Source organism: Pezoporus wallicus, unplaced genomic scaffold, assembly GCF_028554395.1.
Source record: "Pezoporus wallicus isolate ANWC-B61680 ecotype Strahan unplaced genomic scaffold, APGP_CSIRO_Pwel_v1 scaffold_7392, whole genome shotgun sequence".
Classification (NCBI taxonomy): Eukaryota; Metazoa; Chordata; class Aves; order Psittaciformes; family Psittacidae; genus Pezoporus; species Pezoporus wallicus.
The window spans coordinates 2,972,022-2,987,849 of record NW_026639923.1 but is presented as its reverse complement, the minus strand read 5'-3'; the positions used below and the strand labels follow the sequence as shown (position 1 = coordinate 2,987,849).

Below are 15,828 nucleotides of genomic sequence, written 5' to 3'. Positions count from 1 at the left end.
ATCATAGAATAGTTAGGGTTGGAAAGGACCTTAAGATCATTTAGTTCCAGTCCTCCTGCCATGGGCAGGGACACCTCACACTAAACCATATCACCCAAGGCTCTGTCCAACCTGGCCTTTAAACACTGCCACGGATGGAGCATTCACAACTTCCTTGGGCAACCCTTTCCAAGTAAGAAAATACACAAAAGTATTCTGAAAGCTGTTGCAGGCATTACAGCCGCATGTATGTTAGTAATAAACACTTAAATAATTATGGTATCAGCTAAAATGCCAAAAGTGGAGTCTGGAAATGCATGTTAAATATTTATCTACTCTCTTTATTCCTTAATGAACAAGTTTTACCTAGCGTTTACATATATATTTTAGATAGCATTTACATACACATATAGTTAATGTTTAATCATTCCACTTTATGTGGTCAGAAGGCCCCCGAACTTCTGAACAGGGTCTGACAGACATGGCTCATGACTCGCAGCAGAGCAGACATGCATCAGTGACACCCTGGAAGTAGGACTGACTCTCCTGATGCTCTCAGTCCTGATCGCTCACCCGCTGCTATGCTTCAGTTACACTGCTTTCTCCTTCTTGACAATCGTCAGCTTTGTGTCCTACTTCCATTTCTGCAGCAGGTCACCTCTGAACCTTCTCACTGCCACCCCTCCCAGTGGCTGCCCTCATCCAGTAGACAGAGAACATCCTGTCAACGAAATATGAAAAAATAACTTTCATTTTTATCCACAGAAGGAAAACTAACAATCTCTTCCTTTCCCCCCTCAGCTTCCCCTCCCACCCCCGAATTCAACATCATGCCAAATCCAAGTGGATATACTTGTATTTCAGCATTACATGCAGAACAGATAAAAATTCTTCCTAGCTACACTGCCAGGTTAGAACAGATTAGGACAATCAGGCTAGCCCCTTGCCACCAATTTTTACTTTATACACCATTTCACAACTATGAAGCCTTAGAGGATGTTAATCTGCTGAACATCCAAGAGTGGGAGAGGAAATAAAATGCTGCCAAGTTATGGGTGTAATTCTGTCTTTGCATAGATAGAAATCATTCACTACCTGCTGACTGAACAAAACCAAAGCAGCAGAGAGGGCATCAGTACAATGCACCCTGCTTTGCTGATTTCTTCCATATGCAAAAGTATCACTGGCAAAAAAAAAGGGGGAAAGTTTATGCAACCTTTTAACAGCCTTCAGAATGGACCTCAACCATGACACCACATTGGAACCAACAGGGAATAAGTTCAGCAAGGAACTTCTTGCCACTTTTCAGCCATTAGAATCCATAGCACAGGTCACCTAAGACAACGTTTTAACGTTAAGTGCAACTTCCCACCAGCATTCTGGAGGGGCATAGCAAAGACAGATACACTTTCTGCAATATAAATTCCTGCAAAGTCTGTAATTTCATCTTTGAGTTCTTTTATTAGGTATAAATGCCATAATTAAGGATTTTTTTTTTTTAAATGGGAATTCTTCTTCAATCACAGGTGTAATGAAGAGCAGAGAAACAAGATGACTTCGGCTCTCAACTGACATTAAAGACAAACTGTTGCAAAGAACACCATCTATAAGAAATAAATTTATGTTTACAATGCAAAATTCCCTTACAACTAATGTTGCCATTTCACTTGTCCCCAGTAGAATGAAAGAGAGGGTGAATGCCTCTTACCTGGCTGTAGGTCCAGCTCCACCAATGTTTCCTCTCAAGGCTGTTCATCCTTGGACAGATTGCTGAGCAATTCCTAGCTATTCTGGGTGCACAGCCTGCACAGTGCTGTCTTCTGTATCAGAAGTTGTTCTATGCTGCAAGGAGCTCCTTTAGGGCTGTCACACTAGATGATGTTCTGCAGGACTGTGCATATATATGTAAGGCTTTGGTGAGGACAACAGTCACTGACCTTGCAGTGATCGTAACTACGTCTTTAGTGTGCTCTTTGCCTGGGGAAAATGTCTTCTTGGTGGCCATTTCCACAGCTTCTGTGTGGTGCTTCCACACCAGTATGAACTATGCTTTTCCAGAAAACCTTGGTGCATTCACATCTGAGCTCACACCAACATGCTCCACTGCTCACCTAACAAAACCCTTTAAGCAGTCTCTTCCAAAAGTTTTTGAGTGGAGTCACAAAGGAAGTGGAATACAGAAGAAACACAAAACAAAGGGCAAACCTTCAAGTGAACATAAACTAGCCAATATGTCATCATTTGGGGTGGGGGAAAAGAGAAGAGAAAACTTAAGAGCACTGTGCCTAGGGACCTGCAGGATGATATAACAGCACTATCAAAATCCACACTTAACTACCCAGGCATCAAATACGTAACTGCAGAGTAAATACACCAAACAAAGTGAAAGGGAAGGGCTTTGCCACACATCCCACTCAGGGAAGTAAAACACATCAAAGCACGTATGAGAGAAGGCTACTCAGAGAAGACTGCAACTGAGTTTGGGCTGTTAACAAGGTGATGAGCCCAAAGTTAGGCACACTGATACACATTCATGTACTCCCTGCAATGTACTAAGCTGTTCAGCTCATAATTAAGCCCATCACCCCCTTAACATTCAGCTTTTCCCCACAGCTCATAAGTATTTACCCTACCCATATTTCACAGAAATTTTTAATATGCTCCAGTATTTTTGCTAGATGTGAAATATTTTAATAAACAATCAAAATCAAATGATATCTATTAAAAAACAATAAGAAATTCATTTTGTGAAGCCCTGATCTTGATTTAACTTCTTACACCTAGCTTCTCTTCAATTCACAAAGATTTTGGATAATGAGTATATGATACATCCGTGTAAATCTAAGGTTTTGCTGTCTACGAGCATGTAACAGACCAGCTCCAGGCAAAAGAGGACACACAGAAATACTATTAAAAAGCTCCACATTCCTGGTTTTGCAAATGAGAACAACAGCTCCCTTACAGTTAAAAGCACATTTCCACTTCAGATAATGGGCATTTTGCCACTGGCTTTGAGAAAACCAGGACCCTACTCCAGAGTTTAATCAAGATCTGATTGAAATCAGTGGAGAAATCTCAGGAGAAAACAGTGGACTGCCACATCCCTTTGCAGAGCTGCGCTTTTCTATTGGCAACTCTTTAAACAAACATGTTGGCAAAAGGTGCTCATAACTAGCTCTGCTGCTTTTAGTACTGATGCAATTTGAGTTTCCCTTTAATTTCACTTTTCAGTATAATTTTACACCAGAGACTGTGTGTAATGTGTGCATGCACGTGTGAGTGCATGCAAGAGATAAATGGCAACCCTATTTTAAGCATGGCACATGAAAAGATGCTATCTAAAATAAGACTTGAACAAAACTATTTCAGACACCAGTGCAAAAAGATACATTTACTCTAACTTCAGCATGGCTTCTCATGCAATTAACCATTCATATGGAATATCTGACACAAAGATAACATGCTATACACTGCCTTTATAAATAAGGGTTTACGTCAGATATAAGGACTTTCAGAGCTGCCAAGCAGCAAGTGCAACACAAGTCACGTGGACTACACAGCCATAGAGCAGAGTAACATAAATATCTTTTCAGAGAAGGAAAAATATAAGAATCTTCCATTGTAAATGAGGAATTAAGCCCTGTTAGTCCATTCTTTCCCCACGTGAACACCTGCATCTCAGCAAACGGTCAACCACAAAATTAAATGAAACAACAATACTGTCTTCAGTGTAGAAAGCACTGAGGAAGATAAACACCAACACTACCACTGCAGCACAGAAAACAAAATAACCTCACTCAGCATTAGACCATTCCAAGAGGACAAAACCCAAATGAAATCATATACCATTTACTTTACCAAACTACATTATCTGCAACAAGATGCAAGCTGAAGTGAGGGCAATAGTATGCTCCAATTTCATAAATAAAACCAGAAAACACAACAGCATGATGTCAAGAATGAGCTCAGTAAAATGCAAAGACAGAACAATTTATCCATTCATTGCAATCCTGTCTGCAAAGCAGAATGCATGTATCCTGTGAGTTCCCTTTTTTGCCCCCAGTGTCAGCAATAACTTGCTGTGTTCATCATGAGGCTTGAATGAGGCACCTAGACATATCCCTGAGCAAGGGAGATTGTATGAATCTGAAGCTGAATATGCTACAGTGCACAACCCAGAAACCAAGAAGCTTCTAAATCTTTTGACAGCAGAGGCAGTATACACCTGGTCAAGCCATAGTTTGAGGACTGCAAAAGCAGACAGTCTTCAACCCAAATGCAGTATACACATGAGAATCTGTGTGCATCACTCCTAACACATACCTGTAACAGTACTGTCTGGCTGACAGAGGTAAATAGGACACAGGGAATGGACAGGAAAAACCATGACCATGATGTACAATCAGCACAGTGCAAGAAAAAGCACTTTTCCTTCAGTTTTTCTCTCTCACCCTACTTTGATAAATATTACTGAAATGTCCCTCTTCCAGCCCTAAAACCTGTCTCTTCAGGACCTATCACATCAACATACCCACAGGATAACTAGGGTTTATAGCAGTTCTGTACAAGAATTCTCTGCTGTGGGTGAAAAAGCAAGAAGAAACGTGCAAAGTTAATCCTCTTCTAATTACTCCAGAAATGTGCATGCTAATGGTATCATCATAATTAGGACTGTAAAGTAATTAAAACTGTGTAAACGCCTATGAGAGGGAGCAAAATTTGCACACTTGGAACGTGCTTTGACTGAAAGTACTTCAGTAACCCCTCTGAAGGACTGTATTGCTGATGTTCTGCCAGTATTAAAAACATGAGTGTAGACAGTCTTTGTCCTTTCTAACCATCAAAGCACAGAAAAGTAGGGCTGGCAAAGACCTCATGACATCACTTCACCTAACTGCTGCAAGGCAGAACTGGCACTACTTATATCATTCCTGGCAGACTCTAGAAATCTGCTCTTAATGGCCTCAAGTAGTGGAGAGTCCACAACCTACCCAAGCAGTCAGAAACCTCTTCCTAGTATCTGAGTTAACTCTCCTACTGCACTTTAAATCTGTTACTCTTTCCCTTTGGCACACATAGCAGTTGATTTTGCATATACCATTATTCATACACAATTATAAGCTATTACTGCGTCCCTCTGCCCCTGACTTTTCTTCTGCAGGCCAACCAATCCCATTCTTTCCTCAGAAGTGATGTTATCTAGATCTGTGATTGTTCCCACAGCTCTTCCCTGAACTTCCTCCAACCGTTTATCCTTGAAGTGCAGTGCCCAATCTGGACTCTGTGTTCCAGTTGAAACCTTTCCAACACTGGGACGTCTTGCATGTTCTCCCATTTAGTTACCCCAGTAAAACGTTAGTATTTTCAAAACAGCTTGACATTGGTGACTAATGTTCAGATCATGATTCACAATGAGCTCCACATAGTTTTTCAAGGAACTACCAGAACTGCAAAAAAAGGCTTAATAGTTATAAAGGTGTTCTTCCTGCCTAAGTATACTTCTCTGCACTTGGCTCAGTGACAATCCATGCTGCTTTTAGTAGAACACTTCTTCAACCTGTCAGCGTAATTCTGAATTCTAGCCTTTCTCCCAATGTTTTAGCAGTCCTTCCCATCTTCATGTCATCCAAAAATTCAACACTCATACTCTATCCCACCACTGAGGTCATTAATGACAACAATGATGAAAACCAGACCAGCCCTTCCCACACTTCAATATATCTTTTCATTAGAATGACAAACCATTGTTAACTGCTATTTGGTATGGAAATCCAAGCAGTTTTGTATAGATTCCATCGTGGTTTCAATGAAGACATGTTTTCCTTGATTGTTTATGAAACTGTCATACCTTATGTTGAGAACATCACTAGAAGTCAAGCTGTTTGGCCTCCGTTGTGCCTTCCCTAGCTACAAGCCTTGATACTCAACTGTAGAAGGACATTTTCAAGTTTTTAAGTCACGCTGGTTGTTACTGAACTCTGTGGTCTCCTTCAGGTGCTTACACATAATTTGTTTGCTCCAGTTTTTCAAAGAACAAAATAATTTTCCTGAAATTCTCTTCTATCTCTTTATCTTATACTTTTTCTTTCCCACTCCTCCAGCACATGACCTGTCTTCCCTGAGTTCTCAGAATTAACCCCAGAGGCTTCTAAGATGACTTTAGCCAATTCCTTAAGTAACCTAGAATTAAGTTCATTGGGCACAACTGATTTGAAAACATTAAATATGCCTGAATACATTCTGGCCTGTTCTTGCCTTTCTTTAGCTTGTGATTTTACTCTCTGTCATAATACCATAAGCGTGAGTGTGCATCTAGTATGACTCAAATGCATCAGTGAGAGCAGTTTTGATCCCCGAGTTAAAATGCAATATAATTTCTTGTCCTTATATCAAGATGTAGATTTCTTTAAATCATAAACCTCATCATACCTTCGTTCATTGTCATCAAGATGAGCAAAGAGCACGTTCTTGGAAATGGCCTTCGCCAGAGCAGTCATAGTTTTATAGTCCTTTGGAATAACCTGTAGAGAAAGGAATAAAGGGTAATTACATGCCTGGTTATATTTCTTTATAGATCTTGAAATCTATAGAAAATTCCACTATTCAAACACTGGATTTCAAACACTGAGAAAGGCTTAGGCTATAATATAAAGCCACTAAGAAAGTAATACATTACAGTTTTGACAATGTGAGGATAAGAATTTATGTTCTCAATATGAGAGCCAAAACAGAAATGTAAGATCCGGCATGAGAGGGTAGAAGGATATCCATAAAATACTATAATTAGCAGGTACTGACAGCTGTGTAGTCTCCTTTCAAATCTTTTGGACTGAGGAAAACATATTTCATTGTCTTCTTTCCCCACAAACAATATCAGAAGCAACCTACTTTAAAAACTAGGGAATGAGCAACATTTCTTTAGATGAAAGGTAAAAATGTGTGGATTACATACTTTTCAGTACTGGTTGTTGTATAAAGAACCACACTCCTGCTAGGCCCACCTGGGTCAAAATCCTGTGCCTCTGCTTCATGGAATATGGGAAGTACTTGCATTTGAGAATGAAAAGACATTTTTATATGTTAATTAGAGAGATGGCAAAGGTCCTGTTGAATTTGCTCAAAATATATGCTGAAATGCAGGAGTGTGTTTTCATATTGGATGAAGCGTTTTGTAAGACTTTTTGCAAGTTAGGCTTTCCATTTTGGTACACATTTTGGTAAGACATTAGTAAAGACACTGTATCTCTGTATTTGCCAAGCATTTCCTTCTGCCAGTCACAGACTTAGTGATTATGAGAGACACAAGAAATCTGTAAAAAGGTTATGACTTGTAGAAGATGTCCTTTGAATTTAGTAATGTGATTTTTCTTAATACTTTCATTATAACTGGACAACATCAAGCCTAGCAAAAGTTTTAAGTGTTAAATAAACCTTACTTCGATCTGAAAACTAACATCTGTTTGCCTGTTTCAATTACTGTACAAAAAAGGTCTGAGATTGGGCATTGCTCTTTTGTACTTTCTTATGACAGAAATACTGTATCTGTCTTATTTAAGTTACTATGTACACTGATGTGTAGGCAGTTTCCTTTCCTCATCCTGGAAAAAAAAAGGTACTACCCATCCAATAAGAAGGATGTCTCAAATGGGAAAACTGATCTAGCATCAGTTCATGAGTTCTTAAAAAAAAATTGATCTAGATTTATTTAAAAGGAAAATATTGCACTGCAAAGATCTAAAGTTAAACTCTGGTTTCAGACATCCCTTATATTAACTGTAGTAGTCATTAGACTACTTAAGTCTATAGAAACAGATATGTATAAACATGTAAACATATCTGTATCAGAGTGAAATGTAATCTAATTTATCAAAAGTTTAAATTCCTCAATGTTAAATAAAATGAGCATTTGGCCAGTATCTTACTCTTGGTTTTCACCCTATCAAACAAACCTGGGATTGAATTGCAGTCCTGAACCCTTGTTCCACTAAGAATACCCTAGCAGGTCAGCTTACTGCTGATGAGTAAAAAGGGTAGATAATCAAATCTCTAAGACATTCAGCCCCAACCCTTCTGGCTGATTATGGAATAGCATTGTCTAGCCTTTCTCAGACTAAATCTGCAGCAATTAAAGCCACAAGGCAGAGACCAAAGGGGGTCTGTTGGGACAGGGACACAGAAAACCAAGGAAAGCTTCTTTAAGTATCCCATTAACCAGGCATCTGACCAAAATCAAAGCCAGGCAGAAACTTGACCATTTCTTACATCCCTCTTTCAAGTTATCACTGAATGTTCTCTTCAAGCTGACTTGACAGCAGGACTCCAATTCTGATAGTAAACTTCATGTTATGTCAGATGTGTTGACAAATATTGCTTTCTCTAGTTTCAGGAATGAAGCAATGAAATAATCTTCCACAGAGATCTTCCTCTGAGCCTCTCAGAATGGAGCCATGTGCTTGCTCAAATCACAAAGCTAAATCTCCTTTGACCTTCTCCCCAGTGACATAACTCATCGCACTGCCTTTAGCACTACTCATCCTATAGCTCACCCCTTCAAGGGATCCTTTAAACTGGCTTATGACCCAGATGTGTTTCTATCCAATACCTGAATTGAAGCCAGTGATTCTTCCTGGCTACTATCTAAAATTCCATCAGTTTGGAATAGTGTAGCACAACCCTTGCCTTGCTTTTTACACGTTTAAATTAGTTTCATAATCTGTCCTTTCAATGTCTCTCTTTATTTCTGTATTCCAGAAACCTCTGCCACAAACATCCACGGGATTCATTTGCTGAGGGCAGAAGTCAAAGCACTGACAGAAACCTTTCCAGTGCTAGTTCTATACTCCTTGCAGCCTCTGTAGCCTGACAAGAAATTATCCCTTAAATTATTATTAAGTTCAGACAGTTCTTCAGAAATGAAAATCGTAACAGCCCAGTCACAGAACACACAGAATATGATCTGTACCCCTTCTGCCAGTTCATTCCTACCCATGCTACTGTGAGGACTTATTGGCATCATTGTTGAAAAAGGAAAAAAATAAAGTTTGTTTATAAAGAATTACAAACCCAAAGGAATTATAAACCATTATAAACCTAAAGGAATTATAAACCATTATAAACCTAAAGGAATTACTCAGGGGTGTAGGACGGAATATTTCCTTTGATTTTCAGAAGGGTCAGATGGAACCCATATTAAGCAGAGACAGATGTGATCTCTTCATGAAAGTTTTTAAGGGGGATATTGCAAACTGCACAGAAAGAAAAGTGTTTGAAAGTGGCTTTTAAAATATCACACAACCATTTTAACGGTGTAGTGCACTACTAGCATGATCACAGTTCTGTTAAATTCACTGTATACCTGCAAGTATTATTCAACTGCCACAAGAATATTCCTCCATACTTGTTTTTAGGATGAAAGGCCCTCCTAATTCTTTGTTTCTTGGGACAGAAATCCTCAGAGCATCCAGTGAACTTGTATCATAAATGGATGACAAAAGCACAGCTGATGGCAGAGGCAAAAACTATTCTGCCAAAAAACAGTGACTGACAACATGTATTCCCATAAAAACAAAGCGCTCTGGTTTAAAGCTACTCCAGGTGTGCATAAAAGCAAATTAGCAGCATCTGTCAACCTTACAAAATGCATCTTTAGCCTAGCTCCCTAAACAAACATGACATACGTTATTGTAATGTCTGTATTTTAATAACCTTTGAAAGCTTTGGCCAGTTTAAAAAAAAATTCCAGGGTTATTAAGAGACATCAAGGATATAAAATAGCTAGATAATTTTGTGGGGAAAAAAAAGGGATGTTAAACCAGAGAAGCCCAAATCTGTGTTTCTACTGAAGAAATTACCTAATTTGGGATTGGTATTTCTTCAAAGACAACAGTCACATAAAATCCCCCAAGTATAGTTAACAGAACTCCAAAACCCATGGGTGAGGTGCTACCCAGTCAACATGTGAACCATGCACCTGAATGGTCAAGAGAACCTAAATGACCTAAGTGACCGAGGTGAGAAGCAGACTTGAGCTAGAAGTGACTTTTTTGGAAGAAAGGCAGGAAATGCAGCAATAGAAAAGGCTGTTTTCCAAAACTGTGAGGTTCTGACAACACTCAGAAGCTGCCAGAATCTGTGAATTTTGACAAAATGTCTGAGGCTTACTGACTCTCTTAGAAGGGGTCAAAAAGGAAAGAACAGAAAATACTGAACCCACATTGATGGAGAAAGTAATTCGTCACGGAGACAACAAAAGAACTTGAGCGTGAAAAAGATGGTCCAGCAGTGCATATGCCAGCATTAGGATACCATCCTACAGGCTGAACCATGAGTCCAAACTACGAGCAAAATATGATTGTCCTGTACCTCTCAGAACCAGACAGTAACACATTACCTTTCTGACGTAAGAAACAGCATCTTCCTCAGTGTACACCTCTGCACTGACTCCTCCTCTCCTGCGTCGGGCCTTTACCACTGGGTTTGGAGGAGGAGGGGAAATCTCATCATCATGAGAATCAGACTGGGAACTGGATTTCTGACGAGCCAGTATTTGTTTGCATTCTTCCTGCAAGACAAAAAGAGACAATGAAACAACTCTTACCCATGTAGCTACGTTGCTGGATATACTCAATTCGCTCTTCTTTTATGACCACAGCAACCCCCTCACTCCTACATTTGGCTGGCTGTCAATTTACACACATGTACTGCTGAAAAAAAAATTAAAAATTTAATGTGAGCAGCCTGAGGGACTGACACTTAACTACAATGTGCGTACAGGTATCATCACTCCAATATCTGACCTGTTCAAGTCTTTCTTACACCTAATGGAAACCAATATATTGCACTTCAGACATATCTTTGCAGCTACTCCTGGATGAGAAAGCAAAAGAAAAAGCCTCTTTTGCTTATTCTCCAACATCACAGCTGTTTTTTTCTAGTTGGCTTGTATGTATCTTTCTTTCTTGTACAGAGGACATATCAGAAGCCACACATCAATATATTAGATAGGTTTCTTCATTTTGCTCTTGCCTTGCAGGCTTAGTATCACCAGCAAGAACAAAGATGCTCCCTACTCCAGAACTTCTGCCATATAGCAGATTTACAATCAATGGGACTACTTCCAAGCAAGCAAGATCCAAGGTAGGCTCCAGAGGACTATGAAAAATGATGGCTGGCCTAGCACCAGCTGGCCAGTAGGGAGGTTATTCTAATTTCACGCTCATGAAACAGAGAATCAAATACAAAGGGGAATCCCTGAAGAGGTAACAGGAAGCAGTACAGAAAACCTTCACGAAAGGATGTCAAAGTTGCAAGACTTCATCAATTCACACACTGAATTGACTTCTAAAGAATTAAGACAAGTAAGATCAGTCATAATATTTTCCTAGAGCCCCACCTCCTATTCTTCAGTTTCCTTGGATTCAAGGGAAAGCACACAGGAGTAAAGTTCTCTTTGCACCATACACATGTATCAGTCAAAGGAAAGGGGGCCTGTCTGCTTGTTCCCAACCCACCTCCTTGCCCCTGGTAGCACTTCAGCCTGGCATCCTGTTCATAACACACCAGACTGCCTTTCCTACTTCTTTAGTTCCTTCTTCTAGTGATTCCTTCTGATTTTCACTGAGCTTGCCTACAGCAGGAAGAACTGGCAATGGGATGGACCACATGTGCTGTCCTCATCTTGTCTGATACAGGCAACTGAAGGGCACATGCAGGAGAGACATGAGCACTGTAAGGAGGCAAGCTGTCTTTTGCAGCAGTAGTCCAGTAATTTTATTTGATGATATCTATTATGTTGCCTTAGGCATAACTCACACCCTGCTAGTCTCAGGGTTATGTTGATTAACATACATGTAGTCAGCTATCATCCAATGACAACTTGAACAACTCTCAGGCTACCCAAAAGAAAATACAGTAGTAATGAGGTTCCTCATCATTGGGTACCCCATAAAACCAACATTCCTTGGACAGGGATGCCAGAACCTGGCCTCTGTCTTACCCTGTTAATTTCCAATAAGACTTTCCAATCAGAGCTAATACATGGAATCAGTGGAGGTGGGAGGATCTAGGAGCACCAGCACTAGACATGTGGCAGGTTACCAACATAGCTGGTTGGTCCCATTGACAAAGGAAATGAGTTATAGTTCACTCATTAGGTATGACACTAGAAAACTGGCACAAGTTCACCATTTTTAAGCTTTAAGAAAAACCTCCATTTTGCCACTGATGTTTACAAATGTCTGACAAATCCAGTCACGCCACTTGTCTCTTCAGGTTTTACTCTAGTTTATTTCGTCACCACCACTGACATTGCCCCTCTCATTAACCTAAGGAGCCTTTGGCACCAATCTTTGATGTATTACTGCTACTTGAAATAAATAACTGAATAGTATTTCCCAAGCTGCATAATCCAAAGTAACAAGTCACACATTCTGATTAAGAGACTACTGAAATACTTAAGAGACAAGCACAGAGATAAAATGTAGAGGGCTGGCTAAAGATCTGACTTTCCAAGGTCCTGACCGGCCTCAGAAAGTGCCAAATTCTTTCCGAGATCAGTATTTTTTTTTAATTGGGATTACAACACTGCAGCTCCTGTGCCATAACACAGTTGAACAAGGTGCTGTTACCAAAAAACATTAAAAAAAAAAACTGATTTCAGATGTATTAATACTTACTGTAACTTCTTTATTTCCTATTCAAATTTCAAATAGCACTGAGTACATAGCAAATAACTCAGCCAGATTTCCCTATCGTGTAAGAACTGCAAGTCCTATTAAGCATGTTCATCAACTTCTTCCCTACTTCTCTCTCGCTTCCTTAACTACAGTGATGCACTTGTAGAAACACAAACATTTTAAATACAAATATATATGCTACATATTATCACTACTTAATATCTAGTCATCCAAACCAAGCCTATGGCTGAAGAATTTCAAATACTATTATTGGCTATTGCCATTTATGTACCCCTGATATTGTTAACATTCTCTGTTTATATTAAATGAACACAAGCAAATGCACCTTCTTCATAAGCTTAACTGAAAGCTAATTAAGATTTTTTTGTACAGTTAGCAGCTGAAAGTATACTAAAAGGTAACTATAACAAGAAGGCTCTTAGGTAACTATTTAATGGTATGTAGCGCTTACATAGCTCTTTTTATACATAGCATATTTACTCAGAGAGAAGAGTAGCACTTTGCTCCATTTGAATATCAAATACACACTTCTTTTTCAGTACACGCTGTATAAAAGGCACTTTCAAGGAATTAATAAATAACATCTTCCCTGCCCCAGGACAGATTTATACACGAAGAAAACTCAGTGAGATAAAATTAATATCACAAAGCATGCTCTTAAACCCAAATACTTTTTAAAGCCAAAAAGGTATTAAAGGATTATAAAAGTGAGTTACTATATGATTCACTTTAAAGGGAAGTCTCTTCACTACAAACTCCTTTTATATAAACAGCAGACAGCTGACTGGCTGGCTTTTCCATATGCTGCTGTTTGTAGTCTAGGTAGGATTTCCACTACTGAACTAAAGAGTGCCTTTTGAAAATAAAAACATAGGCTCTGACCTAGGTTAAGCTTTCAAAAAGCCTCTTCCAAGTATCTGGGGTTAAAACTACACAAATATAGCAAATATTTTAAAGGAGGAATGGACTCTCTGAAGAAGAGTTCTTCAAACACTGATCTTCAGACACAGCTTGATGTGAATGCCTGTGCAGAACTCACTTTCAAGTAAACACCTCACTATCTTTTGTTGTCATGACAACAACTGTTTTCACTCTCTATTCAGATGGCACAGATAATTCACAGTTATGGGGCCCAATTATGTACACCTTAAAATAAGAAAACACATGGAAGACACACTGCAGAACAGTGCAATTGCCTCTGAGCAAGCCCCAGTGATTATCTTGTTCCTCCCTTCACACTAGTATCTGCACCGGTTTGAGTGGAGATGCTCCTGACTTGTAGGACATGGAGGGTCTGATTCAGTTATCCCAAATATGGCCCAGTGCCATTCTGGGGGACCTTGCTCAGCTTTCAGCTGTCAGCTGAGGACATGAGTCTCAAGCTGTCCTGGGTCACATCTACCACCTTAGTGGGCATTGCATGTAATTTAGGAAGTCTTAAATGGCAGCAGGGTACCACGTGTGAGCCACTAACTGAAGCCTCCATCGTCCCTGTCACAGTCCAATATATTTATGTATCAACACACCCCAAATCTACAAATCAACATTGCTGAGTGACAGTAATACCCCATTTCCTATACAGATAATCTAAGTCTACTTCTATTTAAACTGTGTTGTAAGTGTCCAAAAACCTAGCTGAAGTTGTAAACAAAGGTGACTTCAGGGGGAGGTGGACAGTGAAACTGGAATACCATTACTGACTTCAATGACAATAAACTGGAAAGGAAAGAAAATATACCCTTGTTGCCACAAATTAAAAGCACCACCCATAAATAAAACTGCAGTGACCCATTTATGTTTAGAATGTCCACCTTCAGCTAAGACATTTGTTCTACAAGGTGCTGAGGTATAAAGGCAGGAATTTAGCATGCTGTCCTCAGCTTATGGGGTCACTGCCTTTCCTGATTAATGTTTCCATGAGCTTCTAAGGAGTTTAAACACTGCAAGTGAAGTGACCACAATGCCAAGGCAGTTCTTAGGTTTACCCTTCCTTTCAGACTGCTGCCGAAGAGCACACACGCTTCCTGACCCAGAAGCTTTTTTCTCTATCGGCTGGAGCATTTCCAAACAGAAATTCACTTCCAGTAGTTCCTCTCCTGGTCTCTCCTTTCAGGCTTTGTCACTACCCGGAAACTCAGAAGTTTCAGTTGAAGGAAGGACAGCACATAAGGAGGTTCCACGTCACTGTGCAGCTTTAGAACAACATCCCACGAAGACTTTTAAAAGCAAGTCAGCCGTTTGGTATCACTGCTCACTATCTCTGCTCTGCCGCTTACAATTTATTCATTGCATTCAAAAGCAACAACACAAAATGCACTCTAAATGAAATATTTTTTCTCAAGCTCACTCATAAAGTTTTCTTACTGACAGAACTGGAATCTGCTTTCTGTTTATTCACAGAAAATATGCAGGATAGTTTATGTGCATGTAACTAATCTCTCTTTGCACTGGAATTGACCCAGAGGAGGTGCTCTCAACACAGGAAGGTTTCTAACACCACCCCATCACTCCTGGAGGCTGACATGATGATTTATAGCAGCTAACAAAGGCCAAAAGCAGAACACTCTGCTCTGTTGGAAGCACAGAACTGATGCCATTACTGACAATGGGAGAAAACTGGAAGGTCTCAATGTCCTTACCAGTCTTGTCTTTGCCACAGTGGATAACTACACTACCTTTATGATCATTCAGCCTTGTAAAAAGAGACTTTTCACACAACTCCAACTACTGTTCCATTGCCTTCCCGATGCTTATCTTCTAAAGCATCATTAAGAAATATCTGTAACATCCACCCATCCTACTAATTCACTCCATAGTTACCCACTGCTTTGATTACTACTACCACAACCTTGGTGGCCTTTCTGCATTTCACTTCATTCCCAATTTCCAATCTAGGCAAAATTCTCTTGCCAAAAATCTACCTACTCCTCTGCTGCTCTGACTGCAATGCTCACCTTCTTGAGTCCCTTTACTGGCATCACTTTACCTCCTGCAACATGTTAACACTTCTTGTTTTCCCCTCCAGTGTCTTGTTGTATCTCAACCCATCACCACCTCTTCCCTACTTTCATAGAGAATGAGGTTATGTTACAAAACACAGACCATGTTTTTGATACTTAGAAGATGATATAATCAAAGAGAACTGTAGCCAACA

The 15,828-nt window shown here is 39.7% G+C and overlaps 1 protein-coding gene across 2 annotated transcripts in view; it reads right to left on the bottom strand.

Annotated features, from left to right (window-relative positions):
- PRKAR1B (protein kinase cAMP-dependent type I regulatory subunit beta) overlaps positions 1–15,828 on the bottom strand; it is a 101,264-nt gene that overhangs the window by 74,416 nt on the left and 11,020 nt on the right. For both annotated transcript variants that reach the window (XM_057416799.1, XM_057416800.1), the window contains exons 3-4: positions 10,370–10,540; positions 6,409–6,500 (exon numbers count right to left, since the gene is read on the bottom strand). In XM_057416799.1, the coding sequence (XP_057272782.1) occupies positions 6,409–6,500; positions 10,370–10,540 (263 nt within the window). The remainder of the gene's footprint in view (positions 1–6,408; positions 6,501–10,369; positions 10,541–15,828) is intronic.